This window comes from Gekko japonicus, unplaced genomic scaffold (assembly GCF_001447785.1).
Source record: "Gekko japonicus isolate JY-2015 unplaced genomic scaffold, Gekko_japonicus_V1.1 scaffold149, whole genome shotgun sequence".
NCBI classification, from domain to species: domain Eukaryota; kingdom Metazoa; phylum Chordata; class Lepidosauria; order Squamata; family Gekkonidae; genus Gekko; species Gekko japonicus.
In genome coordinates this window covers 954,532-969,949 of record NW_015172556.1, presented here as the reverse complement: position 1 = coordinate 969,949, position 15,418 = coordinate 954,532, and the positions used below count along the sequence as shown (strand labels likewise).

At 44.6% G+C, this 15,418-nt stretch overlaps 1 protein-coding gene across 1 annotated transcript in view; it reads right to left on the bottom strand.

The window, feature by feature from the left end:
• PHF2 (PHD finger protein 2) overlaps positions 1–14,043 on the bottom strand; it is a 161,158-nt gene extending 147,115 nt beyond the window's left edge. Inside the window, exon 1 of the mRNA XM_015421187.1 lies at positions 13,750–14,043. Coding sequence (XP_015276673.1) covers positions 13,750–13,847 — 98 coding nt within the window. The 5' untranslated portion in view covers positions 13,848–14,043. The remainder of the gene's footprint in view (positions 1–13,749) is intronic.
• Positions 14,044–15,418: the final 1,375 nt, after the last annotated feature.

Here is a 15,418-nt window from a genome sequence, read left to right as displayed (position 1 = left end):
CACAGCCCCTGAAAGTAAAATAGTCCGGACTGAATACCAAGACTCCATTCTGCTAATGGTGGAACCTTCCACTGGTGCAACGAACCTTGCACTACCTTAAAATCTGTGTTCCACCAGCACAAGACAGTGGAATGTTCAACTTCTAGCAGAATGGAGCTGTAGGATCCAATCCTATCTCAGTTACTGAGCAAGAAGTACAATCTACTGGGAAGGCCAACTTCTTGGAAGGTGCTTCTATTCTCCAGACAATCCCGGAAGCATGTTTTGCTGTATGATGCAACACAACCCAAACAGATATGCAATATTAAATTGGAATCTCTTTCACACATGCAGAACTTTTGAAAACATTTTTAAAATTTTTGTTATGAATAGAAACAGGGGGGAGGATTTAGTAGTGTGCTAGCAGCAGAGGCAGCAAATGTTCTCGAAACATTCCCTTCTGCTATGTAATAATAGTCTCTGTTGAACACAAACAATGATCCAGTCTATCTGCACAATACCAAGTTTTCTGTATCCATTTCACATCTTTACATAATCATTTTAAATACTGAGCACACTCTTCCATCAAATAATATTAAGAACATACAAAACATCTTGAGAGCCAGCTTGGTGTAGTGGTTAAGAGCAGCGGACTCTAATCTGGAGAACCGGGTTTGATTCCCCACTCCTCCACATGAAGCCAGCTGGGTGACCTTGGGTCAGTCACAGTTCTCTCAGAAGAAGAAATTGGATTTATACCCCGCCCTTCATTCGGAGTCTCAGAGCGGCTTACAAACTCCTTTCCCTCCCCTTCCCCACAACAGACACCCTGTGAGGTAGGGTAGGGCTGAGAGAGCTATTTCAAGAACTGCCCTTTCAAAGACAGCTCTTGTCAGAAAAGCAAGGTATAAAAACCAACTCTTTTTCTACCTCTCTTAGGTGTTACAGCCTAGGAAGCTCCTTGGTTTACTGAGTGTGGGTAATGAAAAGACAAGGGAGACAGCTAAAGTGGAGGAAGACTCAGAATGAATTCAACAAGTCACTGTCTAAGACTTATTAAAGCAGTTTGGTGTAGTGGTTAAGTGCACAGACTCTAATCTGGGAGAACCGGGCTTGATTCCCCACTCCTCCACTTGCAGCTGCTGGATGACCTTGGGCAAGCCACAGTTCTGTCAGAGCTGTTCTGGAAAGAACAGTTCTCTCAGAGCTCTCTCAGCCCCACCTACCTCACAGGGTGTCTGTTGTGAGGAGGGGAAGGGAAAGGAGTTTGTAAGCTGCTCTCAGACTCCGAGTGAAGGGTGGGGTATAAATCCAATCTTCTTCTTCTTCTTCATACTCCATGGCAGCAATTGTGGCAAAGAAATACTTTCCCCATCACCATTGCATCAATACAGTGTAGGCCACCAGAGCTGTTCCAGGTAGTCAGAGGCCTGTTGGGATCTGGCCTACAGCAGGAGGTGGATTGCTCAATGACCCTGTGTGACCAGGCCCCATTTTAGGTGAAATTCCAATCCTATGTGGAGGGTAGGTTTCCAAAGGTGGTGCTGGGTGGACTGCCACTCAGCCTCCTGACCTTTCTTTGTGGACCCAGCAAGGCTCTATCTTGGTCCTCCTGCTTTTCAGCATTTGGATGCGGATGACACTCAGCTCCATCTTGAGCTTCCAGCTGATCTCAGGCAGGCTACAGAAATCTTGAACCAATGCCAATATGAAGTTTTGGAGTGGATGCAGGCTAATAAACTGGCACAACAGAAGCACTATTGATGAGCAGAAAGCCTGACCAGGGAATTAAGGTGTCACCTATTCTAGATGGGGTTGCATTCACCTTGAAAAACGGGTCCATAGTTTGGGACTGCTCTTGGACCCACGCCCGCTACTACATAAGCAGCTGTCAGTTATAGACAGAAGTCTACTTGCTTCAACTAGTTATCCAGCTGCAGCCTTTACTTTTCAGTAAAGATCTGGGCACTTGCCTGTTCTGTTGCCATCTTCTACCAGCTGGTGAAAACTTGTTTTGCCTGCTGTTCCCTCAATGATCCCTCCTATCTGCCCTTTTAAAAATTGTATTTAATGTATATTTTACTGTACTTGATGTGTATTTTAACTTGGTTTAATGGTTTATGAGGTGTTTTTGTTATATATGTTTTTAACCTGTTAGCCCTCTTGGTGGGTAGAAACGTGCAGTATAAATTTAAACATTTTAAAAAATATTAAATATTAAAATGAGTTTCTGATTAACAGAACAGAGAACCATATTAGCTGACTTTTAGCTTACTGCATTTATTGGGATTATAGTTTTATAAAAGTATTGTGCTACTTATTTATAATTGTTGGGATTTTACAAAAAATTCACAAAGAATTTAAATACTATTGTTAACTGTAAATGTAATTGTTAACTGTAAATGTTCCAACAGAAATGATAATTTACTTTTAAAACTCAGGGGTGAGCCATTCTTATGGAAACCAAAATTGTGACAACAGAATAGTCTTAAGCAATCTGTTAACAAAAAATATGAAGAGACACACTCACAACAGGAGCTTTCCGAAATGTCTGAAAAGTGGCATCACTGAATATTCCTTTACCTAGAACACATGTTCTTGTTATAGTACCAAGAAATGCATCCCCTCACCTCTCTCTAAAAAGTTTCTTGCTCTTGTGAATAGAAAACAAATGCTGAAAATCAATCCGCTAACACAGGACTACAGTAATGTATATATATTGTGTGTGCCAAAGACACAGTGATGCCAAAACAAATTTGTTGGGCACATTGCACTTACTCTGCGACATCATTTTCAGTAGTGAACACTAACTTGTGAACTCTGAATTCAGCTGTTTTTTTTTTTTAATGAAAAGATCTTAAATCGGGAGAGGTTGGACTAAAATGAGCTTTGTTTTACTTACTGTGATCTTTAATTATTGTTGCAGTTTCAGCCTCACTTCCACAGGTGGTTAGAAAAATACTTTTCAAGAGGAAAGGGGAAGTATGGAATGCATTTCTCAATATTTTAACAAGAGCCAAGGAACTCTGCAAAGGACAGTATTGAATAAATTACCCACTCCTACTTGCATATTTATTGCCCAGTCCAGCCTTACCACATGTATCCTTGTGGTTCCTGGAGCTCTTATGCAACAAGCCTCTTCAGTGTAGTGGAGGAGGCAGTTCAAGAAAGTGTAATTGTTGCAAGAGCCCCTTTGAAGCAAAGCAGAAAACCTTGAAGGCAGGGGAGAGTCAGGTCAGTACTCCAGCAACTACATTTGCAAGATAATAACGTTAGAAGTATTATCTTCTAAACACTGGGTCTGCTTCATATTTGGTTAAGACAACGTACAGTTTTTCACAATTGATGCACATCTGGATTAACAATAGATGAAAATGTGTTTCTGAAAAATCTATTAAACTATTTGTTCAGAAGTCCAGCAGAGCCCAGAACAGAGAATTCACTGTTGAATCTCAAATCACTATTATCTCACACACTTTCATGCTGACTCTGAATAACCAGTGGATACCTGTGAAGCATTACAATATATAGGAAAATTTTGAATATGATATTAAGGCTTTTTCACTTCTTTGTTTATCTAAATGGCAACATAAACTACATCCCAATAGCAATTGACTGTATACCAAAGGTGTAACACAGCGGCTCCCTACTCATAGTATATTGAATACCTCGTCTCTGGTTTATATATGCTCTGGAGAGCAGAGGGGATGAGATGACCTTATGGGAAATCAGTTCTGGTGATGCACCCATATTGTACTGGAATATGCCCCTAGAGTTTGCCACAGAACTAGTAAGTGATACTTTCTTTAAGAGGCAATTCAGATTTCTATACACTCAGTACAATGTACAAAAGCTGCCTACGCTGCTGCTTCTTACAGCATATTACAGTTATATTTGATAGATGCTTCTGTGGAGACATGTTGAAGGTGTTGGGAGAAATAGCTCAGCCAAGGGGAACCTAGATGAAGCAGCCACCGAACAGCAAAGAGGAAGGGGCAGGGAATCTACATAATACATGCTGACACAGCAGACAACCCATTTCCCACCCTCCCCTTATCTTTAACTAGATCATTGGTATGGATCAATGATATTGCATCAGTGATATGGATATTAAATCACTTTAATCAACAGACTTTAAGGTGTTCTTTTCCCCCTTCAACATATTTTTCATTCTCACGTACCTCCCTGAGAAACAGACTTTAAGGTGTTCTTTTCCCCCTTTTCTATGAAGTTCCTAGGTATAACCACACATTTCTTTTTAATTCAGCCACATGTAATGATTGGTAGAATGGACTGTGGTTCTCATTACAGTTGTCTTTCCCAGAGTCCACCAAAAGAAGTGGAAGGTTTAGAACTGGGTATTTTATTCCATATAGTTCAGCCAGGCCCAGGCACATCCTTACCCAATGAAATCATGGAACTGGTACAGACAATGAGGTAATCTACTCTACCATAAGACAGAACCAGCCAATCACAGGCCTCCACACTCTATGTCATAACTATGTCATACTGGCAGCTTGAGCTATCGTCCTTCAAGATTATTTTCTATTTCTACTGGTAACACCTTAAGTGATTTACTTCTTTCATAAAGGATGTCCAGTTGCTAGAACTCCTACTTTATCCTATTATGTATCCTATTACATACTACAGCTATAGCTCCACAAAGCTTGTGAAATTCTTATTCTTCTGAAGAGCCCATACCTGATCATGGTTTACAGCACTTCATAACATCATGCATTTCATTTACTTGTACTGATAAGGATCCATTAATATCCTATATCCATTGATTATCCTATAAGAATATTCAAGAAAACATGCTGGGAAACTAGGACACTGACTAAGTATACAGACTTTAGATTTTGATGCTGCTTCAGTAAGATATGATAATGCAATTTTCCTTTTAACAAATGCACAGGTGAAATGTTACATAACTCTTACTGGAATGATGTGAAATTGTTATTTTCTATGGAAAGTATTATTTCTCCTTGGTGATCCAGGTTAGAATTATATATAATTCTATTTTGGCCATGGACTCCCCTGAACATTCCAACACACTCCAAAATCAGTTCACTCTCTGATCTGTCATTCAGAGGGTCTCCCTATCCACTGGCTGCTTTGCCTGAGTCCTGCCTCCAACATTCTAAACAGTTGGCTGTTCCTCTCCCCCCCACAGCCAGTCAGAACACAGAGGTCATTTCCATATGTGGCCTCATTCGCCTTTGCCTCAGAACGCAGAGGTCGTTTGCATATGCAGCCTCACTGGCCTTTCCCTCTAACATTCTAAACAGTTTGCTGTTGATGTTCTGAGGTAAAATAAATTTCCCCTTAGTGTCTGTTGGGGGAAACATTGGTTGCAAATCTCCAGGTGAGGGCTAAAGATCACTCAGAATTATAACTGCTTTCCAGATGGCAGAGATCAGTTCCCCTGAAGAAAATGGTGGACTCTGTGTCCTTATATCCTGCTGAGAGGGCCCTGTATGACAGCCAATGTGACGTAGCAGTCAGGGCTTCAGCTATTAAAACTGATGTCCAGATGACCCAGATCAATTTTCTTGGAGACAATGGCTGCCTTGGGAAGTAGATTCTATGGCATTATACCCTGCTGAGGTCCCTCCCCACCCAAAATCCTGCCCTCCCCAGGCTCTACCCCTCAAATCTACAGGTATTTCCCAACCCAGAGTTGGCAACCGTGTAATTGGCTATGGAACCACTTTCCAGACCCTTGGAACCCAGAAAACGTGGCACAGGAGGAGGTGCTTTTCTACCTTAGCTGTGACTGCATAGCCCCAAATCAACATAAGCCAACCTCCAGGCAGCACCTGGAGATCTCCAGCTATTAAAACTGATGTCCAGATGACCAAGATCAGTTCTCCTGGAGACAATGGCTGCTTTGGGCAGTGGATTCTATAGCATTATACCCTGCTGAGGTCCCTCCCCGCCCCAAATCCTGCCCTCCCCAGGCTCTACCCCTCAAATCTACAGGTATTTCCCAACCCAGAGTTGGCAACCGTGTAATCAGCTATGGAACTACTTTCCAGACCCTTGGAACCCAGAAAACATGGCACAGGAGGAGGGGCTTTTCTACCTTAGCTGCCACTGCGTAACACCCCCCTCCCCCTCAAAAAATAAGTCAGAGGTGGAGAGAACCATATCTGTTACCATGAGGCTGTCCTCCCATTCTACCCACTTGGGGTAGCAAAATTACTTGAGACAGCCCTGCCTTATAGCTAAGCAGAAGGCAAGAAACATGGCTTGCCTCCCTCCATTTTCCGCTTCCCTCTGGTGCCCCACCAGCCACAGTCGGGACTCTCATCTGGAGTTTCCTTCTAGATCCCATTGTATTTCTTCCCACAACGAACATTACTCCTAGTTTGTAATAATGGTAATTTACCAGGATTGTTTTTACATAACGATCTTAGAAACCATCCATTATAACAGTTAATAATACATTAATTACAGATAGAATTCCAAAATAATTAAGTACATACAATACATTAATGCATCTGACAAAGTGGGATCCGGTCATTAAAGCATATGCCACAATACATTAATTGGTCTTTTAAGGTGCCATGAGACTGATATTTTGGCTTCGGTAGATCAGCAGGTTACCCATCTTAAAATGTGTTTTTCATTTCTCCTTTCTTCAGGTGTCTGTTCTTCCCCCTTCTGATGAAAAAGACAACAACCCCTTCAACAAGTAAATTAATCTGACCAAGTGTTAGAGCTTGGATCTACTATCTCATCACGGCCTCTGAACTCTGAGTTCTGCAAAAACGTATGACTTTTCTGTACAATTGTCAGGCTCTCTTTCTATCTGTTTATAGTTCATAAAACGCAACAAATTGAAATCACCGCAACAGTGCCAAACTGATGCTATTTCGTAAAGAGAACAAACACTGCAAATGCAACAGGTAAAGGGATCTCTTAATTTACAAAGGACACTACATTTAGAAACCTGTATCAGCTAAGAATTAAGCAAAAATGTAATCTAGATGTAGGACTGGATCCAGTAGAGGATTTATGTTGTAGAAGGAGAAACATTTTTTGCCATTTATACAACTCCCACTACAGACCTGCCCTCCCTTGTGCTGTTTCCGGGGGTCCTGTATCACCAAGGTGCACCGTTTCGAGAAGGGGCATTTTGGGCTGCAGAAGAAGAGGGCAGGCAAGAGAGTTATGCTCCACTGGCATAAATCCCTTCTATCAGCAGAAATTACAGCTGTAATATTGATTTCACAATCATACACAGAACATAGCCACATCTCCAAATTTTCAATATATTATCTTGTATCGATAGCAGGGAGATTTGGACATGCTGTGTTTGTTTACCTGTTCCCTCTTCTGTCAAATGTTAGAATGTGAGCTTCTTGAGGCAGGGATCATTTGTTTTTTGCTTGTATTTTATGCATTTATAGCGTAATAATTATTTGGTGCAGGTCTATGTCGGGTCCTGTGGGTTGATGGGTTTCTGCTACCTGGGCTTAACTCTGACATCAGATGGCAAAGGGGGTGGGGGGGTGTATGCATCATGTTCCCTCTCCCCTGCCCGTGGCAACCCAGTCATTCTCCTGGTGTCTCTGGGCCTCGGCCACCCTCTTTCTCCTCAGCCTGCCATATACCTGCTGCATATATCCCCCGCCCCAGGATGGGATGCCACTGGACATGCCAATCCCCTGCCTTCCCAAATGAGACCCATGTGATAAGGGTCTTCTGAATCCCATGGGGCACCACCACTCCACTCTCCTCCCAGGGCTCGTGGGAAGTGGGGCTGCCAGCCCTGCTCCCAACCTTGTTCCCGTGCTGCCGTACTGGCCTGCCACCTCCTCCCTATTGTAGATGACGGCCTCCCCCACAACCCAGGACTGAGGGCACTCTGACATGCCTGCCTGGGTGTCACCCTGGATGAGCAACATGTCATCAGTGTGGGTGGCATCCATCCTTGGGGCATTGCTATCCACTCCCTGCTCTTTGGAGTCTGTTGCCCTTCTCTGCCCTCAGGGGCTGGCCAGTCTCCTCCTCCACAGGTAAGGACAGGGGTGGAAGCGCCACCTCTGGACAAACTGCCATATTGTTTCAGGTGACAACAAAACTGTGTAGACCCACTGCCATTTTCTCAATAAAACTGTTCTGGATATCTGCCGTGGCAATGATATAAATTTCAAAATAAATACATGTGGTTATATGAACAATATGCAAAATAGACAGCGTGCAATATTTAACTTTTCCTCTAATCAGGGCAATAAATTAATTAATAGTTATTTATGGTAGTGGGTGTAGTATAGCTAGGAGATCCAAAGATTGTCTGGGAGCTTGAAACTCTGATTCTTTTTGTGGTGAGCTAGGTTTGTTTTTTGGCTGACAGAACTGTGACTGACTCAAGGTCACCCAGCTGGCTTCATGTGGAGGAGTGGGGAATCAAACCCGGTTCTCCAGATTAGAGTCCGACACTTTTGACCACTGCACCAAACTGGCTCCCCACTAATCTGATCAGGACAATGCTGAGAGTTTTAAACAGGAAGAGTATAATTATTGATTTTTCCAAATAAGCTTTGTATTTTGTATTAATTTTGATGGATAAACCCTTCAAGGGTCTGTTTATGAAGAAATATTAGTGAGTCATATGAGTAGCTCACATTTTACTTATTTTATTCACTGCAGATGTCCAGTTCTTCTCACACTTTCTCATTCAGTGGAACATGGCCCTTAATAACTAAAAAAGGGAAATTATTAAGAACAATCGAACTCATGCACAATATCATATCTTGGGAGTAATCACTCACAGAGATGGGGGTGAAAAAAGACTATAGTTATGATGTTACATTTTGTATTGTCTCTTCCAGGCTAAAACTGAACTGGCTGTCTACTCTAACTTTCAGTGAAATGTATAAATGCCAGAGTCTAAAGCAGTGCCACTCTGTACTCATAAATGGTAACGGCCAATGATTCTCTCTTTTTAAAAACTTTTTACCAGAAGCAAAAATTGTGAGTCACTCCAAGGTTCTTGCCCTTTTAGTGACTCACAAAAGCTCATACCCTGCCACAGATTTTGTTAGTCTTTAAGGTGCTACTGGACTCTTTCTCTTTTCTACTGCTACAGACAGACTAACATGACTACTTACCTAGACTACTATCAGTGTACTGTCATAGTCCTAATTTGTTCCTGTTTTGTGAACACAGTAATAGTCTCTGAATTCATACTCTGCATAATAGTTTTTAAACCATCAGATCTTATAAGCATACATATCAACTGCCAATAGAAGCTAAGAAAACAGAATGCTACCCTATCTAGTTTTCATAACTAAATCTGAACAGTGGGTTGATTTCCAGACTCAGGCAGAAACTATTGGCTTAAGAAGTGTAGTTTTCAAAACCTGTAACCAATGACACTTTCAAGTAACCTTCTTGTTAATTAATGAACAGCCACTGAACAGAAGGTCATTATTTTTGCAGGGTGATTTCTTTTTTTCTCTCTTAATTATTTTACAAATTTGTGAACAGGGAGGGGTGTTTATCCTGACAGGTCCTTGTGATCATTTAAAAGACCTGTGGATCATTTCAACGCTATCTTGTTGCCGTCATCATTTTCACATTGTTTTCAAAGAAAATAAATTACATTTGTAATTTTACCATTTTCCGCATATATATAAAAATATGCACAAACATACACACATATATAAATACACACACATGCATATCTTACTCTTGTCTTCTTTCACTAAGCAATTTTCTACCTATACTTGCATATGTTTATTTAAGATATTTAGTGGTCTTTCTTTGATATATGCACATAAAATCATAAAAACACAATCATACCAAACTGTTACATCCCCAAGAAAGGTGAGCTATGCACTGCAAACACTCTCTTGAACAGTTCTGTTTTACATTATTTTTTATTTCAACAAAACAAGAAACACACTCAGGAAGGCTATTTCACCAGGTGGCAACCATTATTAAGAAAATCCAGCAAGTAGCCGGGGGGGGGGGAAGAGGGGCAAGTAGACAAAGTTGCCACAAGGGACTGGAAAAAGTGTTCCTTTTTTGCAACTTTCTGACCCTTACTGCTCAAAAAAGGGCAGGATGATCATGGGAACTGAGTGTGTATACATACAGATGATGTTGTGCATCCAGGGGTCATTTCATAGAAAAAGAGGTGCAGGAGCTTATTAGCATAACTCATTAGCATAACTTATTTGCATATGCCACACACCCCTGACATCACCGGCAGTGTGTCAGAAGGCAACACCCACCACTCAGGCTCCACTGGACTGTTTTGGGTCGCTAGTTATGGGGGGGGGGGGCCATACAATTTGTCCCTCACCATTTTTTTTTTGTACGTGAATAAAGCTTGGTCTTAAAGGGGCCACTGGACTGTTTTGGACCAGGGGGCGGGGGGAAGCCTCTGCAACTTACCTGGCTGCTTCTTGCTCTGACTGAGGACTACTGGGAGCAGGGGGTGGGGCTTGTTGCATGTGCCCGCCCCCTGGGCTTTTTACTGCCGGAGCTCCGCTCCTGTGCGCTCCTGCAGGAAATGACCCCTGTGTGCATCAAACATTAATTGTGCGCAGTGTGTGGGGGCGAATAGTACACCTTGGAGACCACTACTTATTAAGATTTTCAGCAGATGTAAATGCCTCAATAACTGGAGGCTTTTATACCTGCTGAAAATCTTAACAAGTAGTGGTCTCCAGGAAATAGCCTTGATAAACGCAATCCTAAGCAGAGCTATGACTTCCTACTTCCATTGAAGTCAGTGGGCTTAGAAACATGTAACTCTTTTTAGGATTGCACTGTTAGTATGCTACACAGATTTTCTCAGAAATCTAGATTTGTTTTTAATTGTACTTTATGTTGCAATTGTTGTCTCTTTATTGTTACCTCCTCAGTTGCCTGGATGGTATGAAGAGGAATTGTGAATCTCAAATAAATAAACTGATCAGGTGGCGGAATGACCAATACCACAGAATATTCTTTCCCATAATTCTGATCATAGCAAATTTGCAGGTAGTTGTGGTCAGTTACCATACAATTCCCTCTTTAAAAGTGCTACCATTTTCATGTGAAGGGTGGCATGGAAAACATCACCTGCCTTGTCGGATTCCTGCTCTTTGGCTAACTACAGTCTGATCCTGTCAGGCTGAGCACATTCTACGACAAACTACAACATATGGATGAAATCTTTTTAAGTGACACAATTTCTTAACAGATTTAAAGAAACGGACGGACAGTAGACTCACAGAAACAAAAGAAAGTACTTGATGCATAAATCATTTATGGGATTCATGACCGTGCAACGTGGAAATGGACCCTGCCTAAGATGTCTTTAAAAGAGAACAGATTGTTCGGCTACCACATCCCACTGTCTGGTCCACTGGGGCTCTTCTTATGCCTCTAAATCTCTTCTTATTCCTCACTGCTATTTCCTCTTGTCTTACATTCCAGTGACATTTGGCATAAGAACTTCTTTAGCTGGTCCATACCAATTTAATATTAATTCCAACCCAACGGTTTCAAATTGAACCTTCAGTGTTATTAGCAATCTCCTGGCGCTACTTCCATTTTCTTTTCAAACATACAGGTCTTTCCACTGTTCCATAGTACAAGGAGGTGGATAAAACAAAATACATACTGAGATTTTTAAAAAAAACCATTACAAGCAAGAAAGCAAACATAAAACTGTGGTTAAAGTTAGTTTAAACTGAAGCTAACTTCAGTAGGAAGCCAATTATCTTTGCCCCTTGAAGTCTGAGTTATAGAAGTACCAGCCAGTCTTTGATACCTTTCTCGGCTGCAGTCAGAAACCAGGCTGCAAACAAGTTCAACCTTACACATTTGCTGAAGCAATGAGTCAGATGGAAGTAATTCAGAAGAGAAGCCTCTACACAGAGAGAGAGAGAGAGAGCTAAAAGACATACCCAAAGCCTAAACACCCGGGATACAATCGTCCAGACAAAATTAAACACTTTGAAGGCCTATTAATTTGTATGCGGGAGAGAAAGAGAAACACACACAGGAACAAATCAATGGATCACAAAATGCTTAATTTGGCAGCTCATAGGAACAGCCTGGAAGTCAGTCTCTGTTCTACTGGCATTTGCTTCCATCTGAGGTCCTTAGGCTCCCACAACAGCAATCTGCCCAAGACTGACCTCCTAGGAAACCCAGCTGAAGTCTCTCTCCCGCTCCTCCTCTTCCTTGCAGTTCCAATATTTTATGAACGACATGCCCGCCTTCCGCATGCAACACAACCCCTCAACGGGGAGAGACAAAGATCAGAACCATCACTCGGGACTCTGCAAGAAGCTGGGGTGGAGTGACAATTATAGCCCAGAAGCACGACGGGCGGGGTGGGGGCTGGGGCGGAGAGCTTCCCAGTCCTGCCGTACAAATCAAACGCGAGGCTGAGCGTGGGGCCAGGGGAGTTTCCAGCCCCTGCGCCTTACATTGTCTCGGATTCCATAGGCGACTGAGGACAGAGCGAATTAAACAATCTTGCAGCTACAGCTGCTGCTTGGAAGACACGGAGACACCTTCCACCACGACCACTCTCACCCTCGCCGGAATGAGGGTCTCCCCGCCCGGAGGATAATGGCTTTCCTCGGGGGAGCACATCGGTCCCTTTTGTGTGTGTGTGTTTCTACAGAGGCGATCTCCAAAGTACTGGAGGAGGACGTGGCGCGCTCTGTCCGCGCCTACAACCGCACAGGGCTGCTACCTCAAAGGCGCAGAGGAGCAGGAGTCTCCTCTCAAGCCCTTGGATCGGTGGCTCCTGGCCACCGAGCTGGCCCTGCTTGGCTCGGAGGCTTCTCCTCCACACCGCCCAAGCCAAAGTGGCGCCCGGGCTTTCGTGGCCAGTGCAGCGGGGGATTCCCTTCCCTACAGCCGCCGCCTCGCCTCTCAGGGAGAGAGCCCTGCCCAGCCCAGGGTTTCTCTGCTCACACGCTGTGCCCCGAGACCCGTCCTTTCTCGCCTCGCTCGGGACCCTTCCATTCGCCCGCCCAGCGTGTGCCTATCAAACGAGGAAACACCCCCCGTCGCCCCCTCCCCGAGGGAGACGCCAGGAGAGTGGCTACTGCCCGCAGAGCGCGGGAGAGGGCTCCTCACCAGCCGGACTCCCGGGTCTGGAGCCGGAGTGCCGGCGGAGGCTGCCCCCAGCCCCGCGGGACCCTCGCCCGTGTCGGCTCCGGCTTGCCAGACATTGTGGAACCGCTCGCCTTTCCCCGCGCGCCGTCTTCCCCCAGCCCTCTGCATGCTTGAAGAAAGTGAAAGATGGGGGGCGCCTAATCTTCCATCCTTATCTTGTCCCCCACAACCACTCGGCCAGACCCCCCCCCCCGGCAGCAACCAAGGGGAGGGGGGGCCAAAAGGAGCAGCTTCACAGTAAAAAAAACCACCTCGGCATAACCCAGCCAGCCAGCCGCCCAGTCAACCCTCCCCTCCCTGAGGAAAGGACAATAGCTCTCCCCCCACCCCCCGCAGCCCCATGACACTAGAGCCCCAGTGGGGGGGAGTCCATTGTGTGTGTCCGGGCTCGACAATTTACAAAACAAAACAAAAAAAAATACAAGAGAGGGAGACGAGGAGAGTGGCTCCTCCTCCTCTTCTCCAAAAAGGCCTGTTGGAAAACTGCACAGAGCAGCCGCCGCCGCCGTTCCAAGCCCACCATCTCGCTCGCTCTATGCCCTAGCGAGCAAAAGAGGCGAAAGGCCCCGAGCGAGAGGAGGGGGATCGCTGCCCCAGAGCGGGGGGAAAGGCCCGATCGCTTTGTGTTACCTGCCGTGAAACCAGTCCTTGCAGGCGTCGCACTCGATCATGAAGCGGGTTACGTCGTAGGGCAGCCTACAGATGCAATAGACGGGCACCGTCGCCATGTTAGCTCCCTTCAAAACAACACTGGACTCCCAAGGCAAGCGAGCTGAGAGAGAGAGCGGAGGCAAAGCAAGCAGGCAGGGCTTCTTGGCTGCGGCTTCCTCGCCGCTAGGTCGGCTTGTCTGATTCTCTCCCCCTTTCGAAAAAGGAAAGCAAAAAAAAAAGATCTGCAAGGCCCAGAGGCAGAGGTGGAAACCACACACGCACACACAAAACAAAAACCGGAGAATCCAATAAGCGATCCTCAAGGGCGAGCTTGCAATGTCAAAAAAATAACCAATGGTTCCCGAAAGTTTGGCTGCATGGCTCCTCTGGCTCGCGCGGGCTCCAAAGCGCACTGGAAGCTTTTTTTTTTCTCCCCCTTTTTTTTGGGGTGGTGGTAGTGGTGGTGGTGGTGGTTGCTAAATGATCATTATTCCAAATGTTGGACGAAATGCATTCTATTGCATGCCCCCTGGTGACAGTACAGTACCGAGGCTTTTCATAAACACTCCGAAATGTAGCCCTTTCCTTGTAATGTCCTTACGTCAGCTTGCAACATTGTAATATTTCCTCTGATGGGGCTGGGGAGGGAGGCTGCAGAAAAGGGGAGGCGAATCTGTGAAAACTCCCAGGCTTGGCAGCGTGCAAAATATTTTAGGGAGGGGGAGAGAAGACAACCAGTCTCAAGGCTGGAAAATAAACCGGGAGGCGTGCAAAGTTGAGACGACTGAAGGAGGGAGATTTTAAAAAATTACAAACGATCAGCGAGGGATATGGTGTAGAAATTAAAGACGCCCGCCGAAGGGAATGGAGGCGGAGGTTAGCGAGAGTCTATTTTACTACAGTAGCTTCCAAAAACGTTATGTGCAGATAAGAAATCCCTCGCCGACCACCACTATCTCCCATACGAGGGAGGATTAAAAGACGATCGTAACCATGCTGAAGAAGCTAAAGAAGCAATTTGTCTCGTTAAACAACATTAAAGAACCAAGAGAGATCCAGAAGTGGACAAACTCTGTCATGTGGTTAAACAGTAAACTTGGGGGGGGGGGGGGTTTTTTTGGGGGGTGGGGGGGAGTTGATTTTGATTTAATCTCTTGCTATTTACCTCCAAGTTTGAGTACTGGGAGAAAAAATAATTAGGATACATATAACCAGGTGTATTTTTCATGCAATTCCGCAACAGGAAGGAGCTCCAAAGAAGTGAGAGGGAGGGTTTTAAGGATAAGCAAACTTTCCGGGCAAATCCAGTCTCTCCCCACCCCAAGAGACACATTTACCCCTAGAAGTGCGAATCCCACCCCCACCCCCACCCCCCTTCTCAGTTGTTAATGAAACTGGTAGCGACTTTGAGACTCGACTGGAGGAAGTGGCGGTTCCTTTCACTTTCCGGCGTTTGGGTTTTCCGCGATTTCCCTGAGCGCATAACGCTCGCCCTGTACGGTCCGCTTAAATATGAAGCGGTTGTAACTTTATAACCAGCGCTATTATTCATGACGCCTCCCTCATTTCTTCCAAGCTTCTGCCGTAAAGTTTTTGAAAATATCACGTGCCACTTTGCCCCTTTACTCACTACTCGCAGCCATATGTT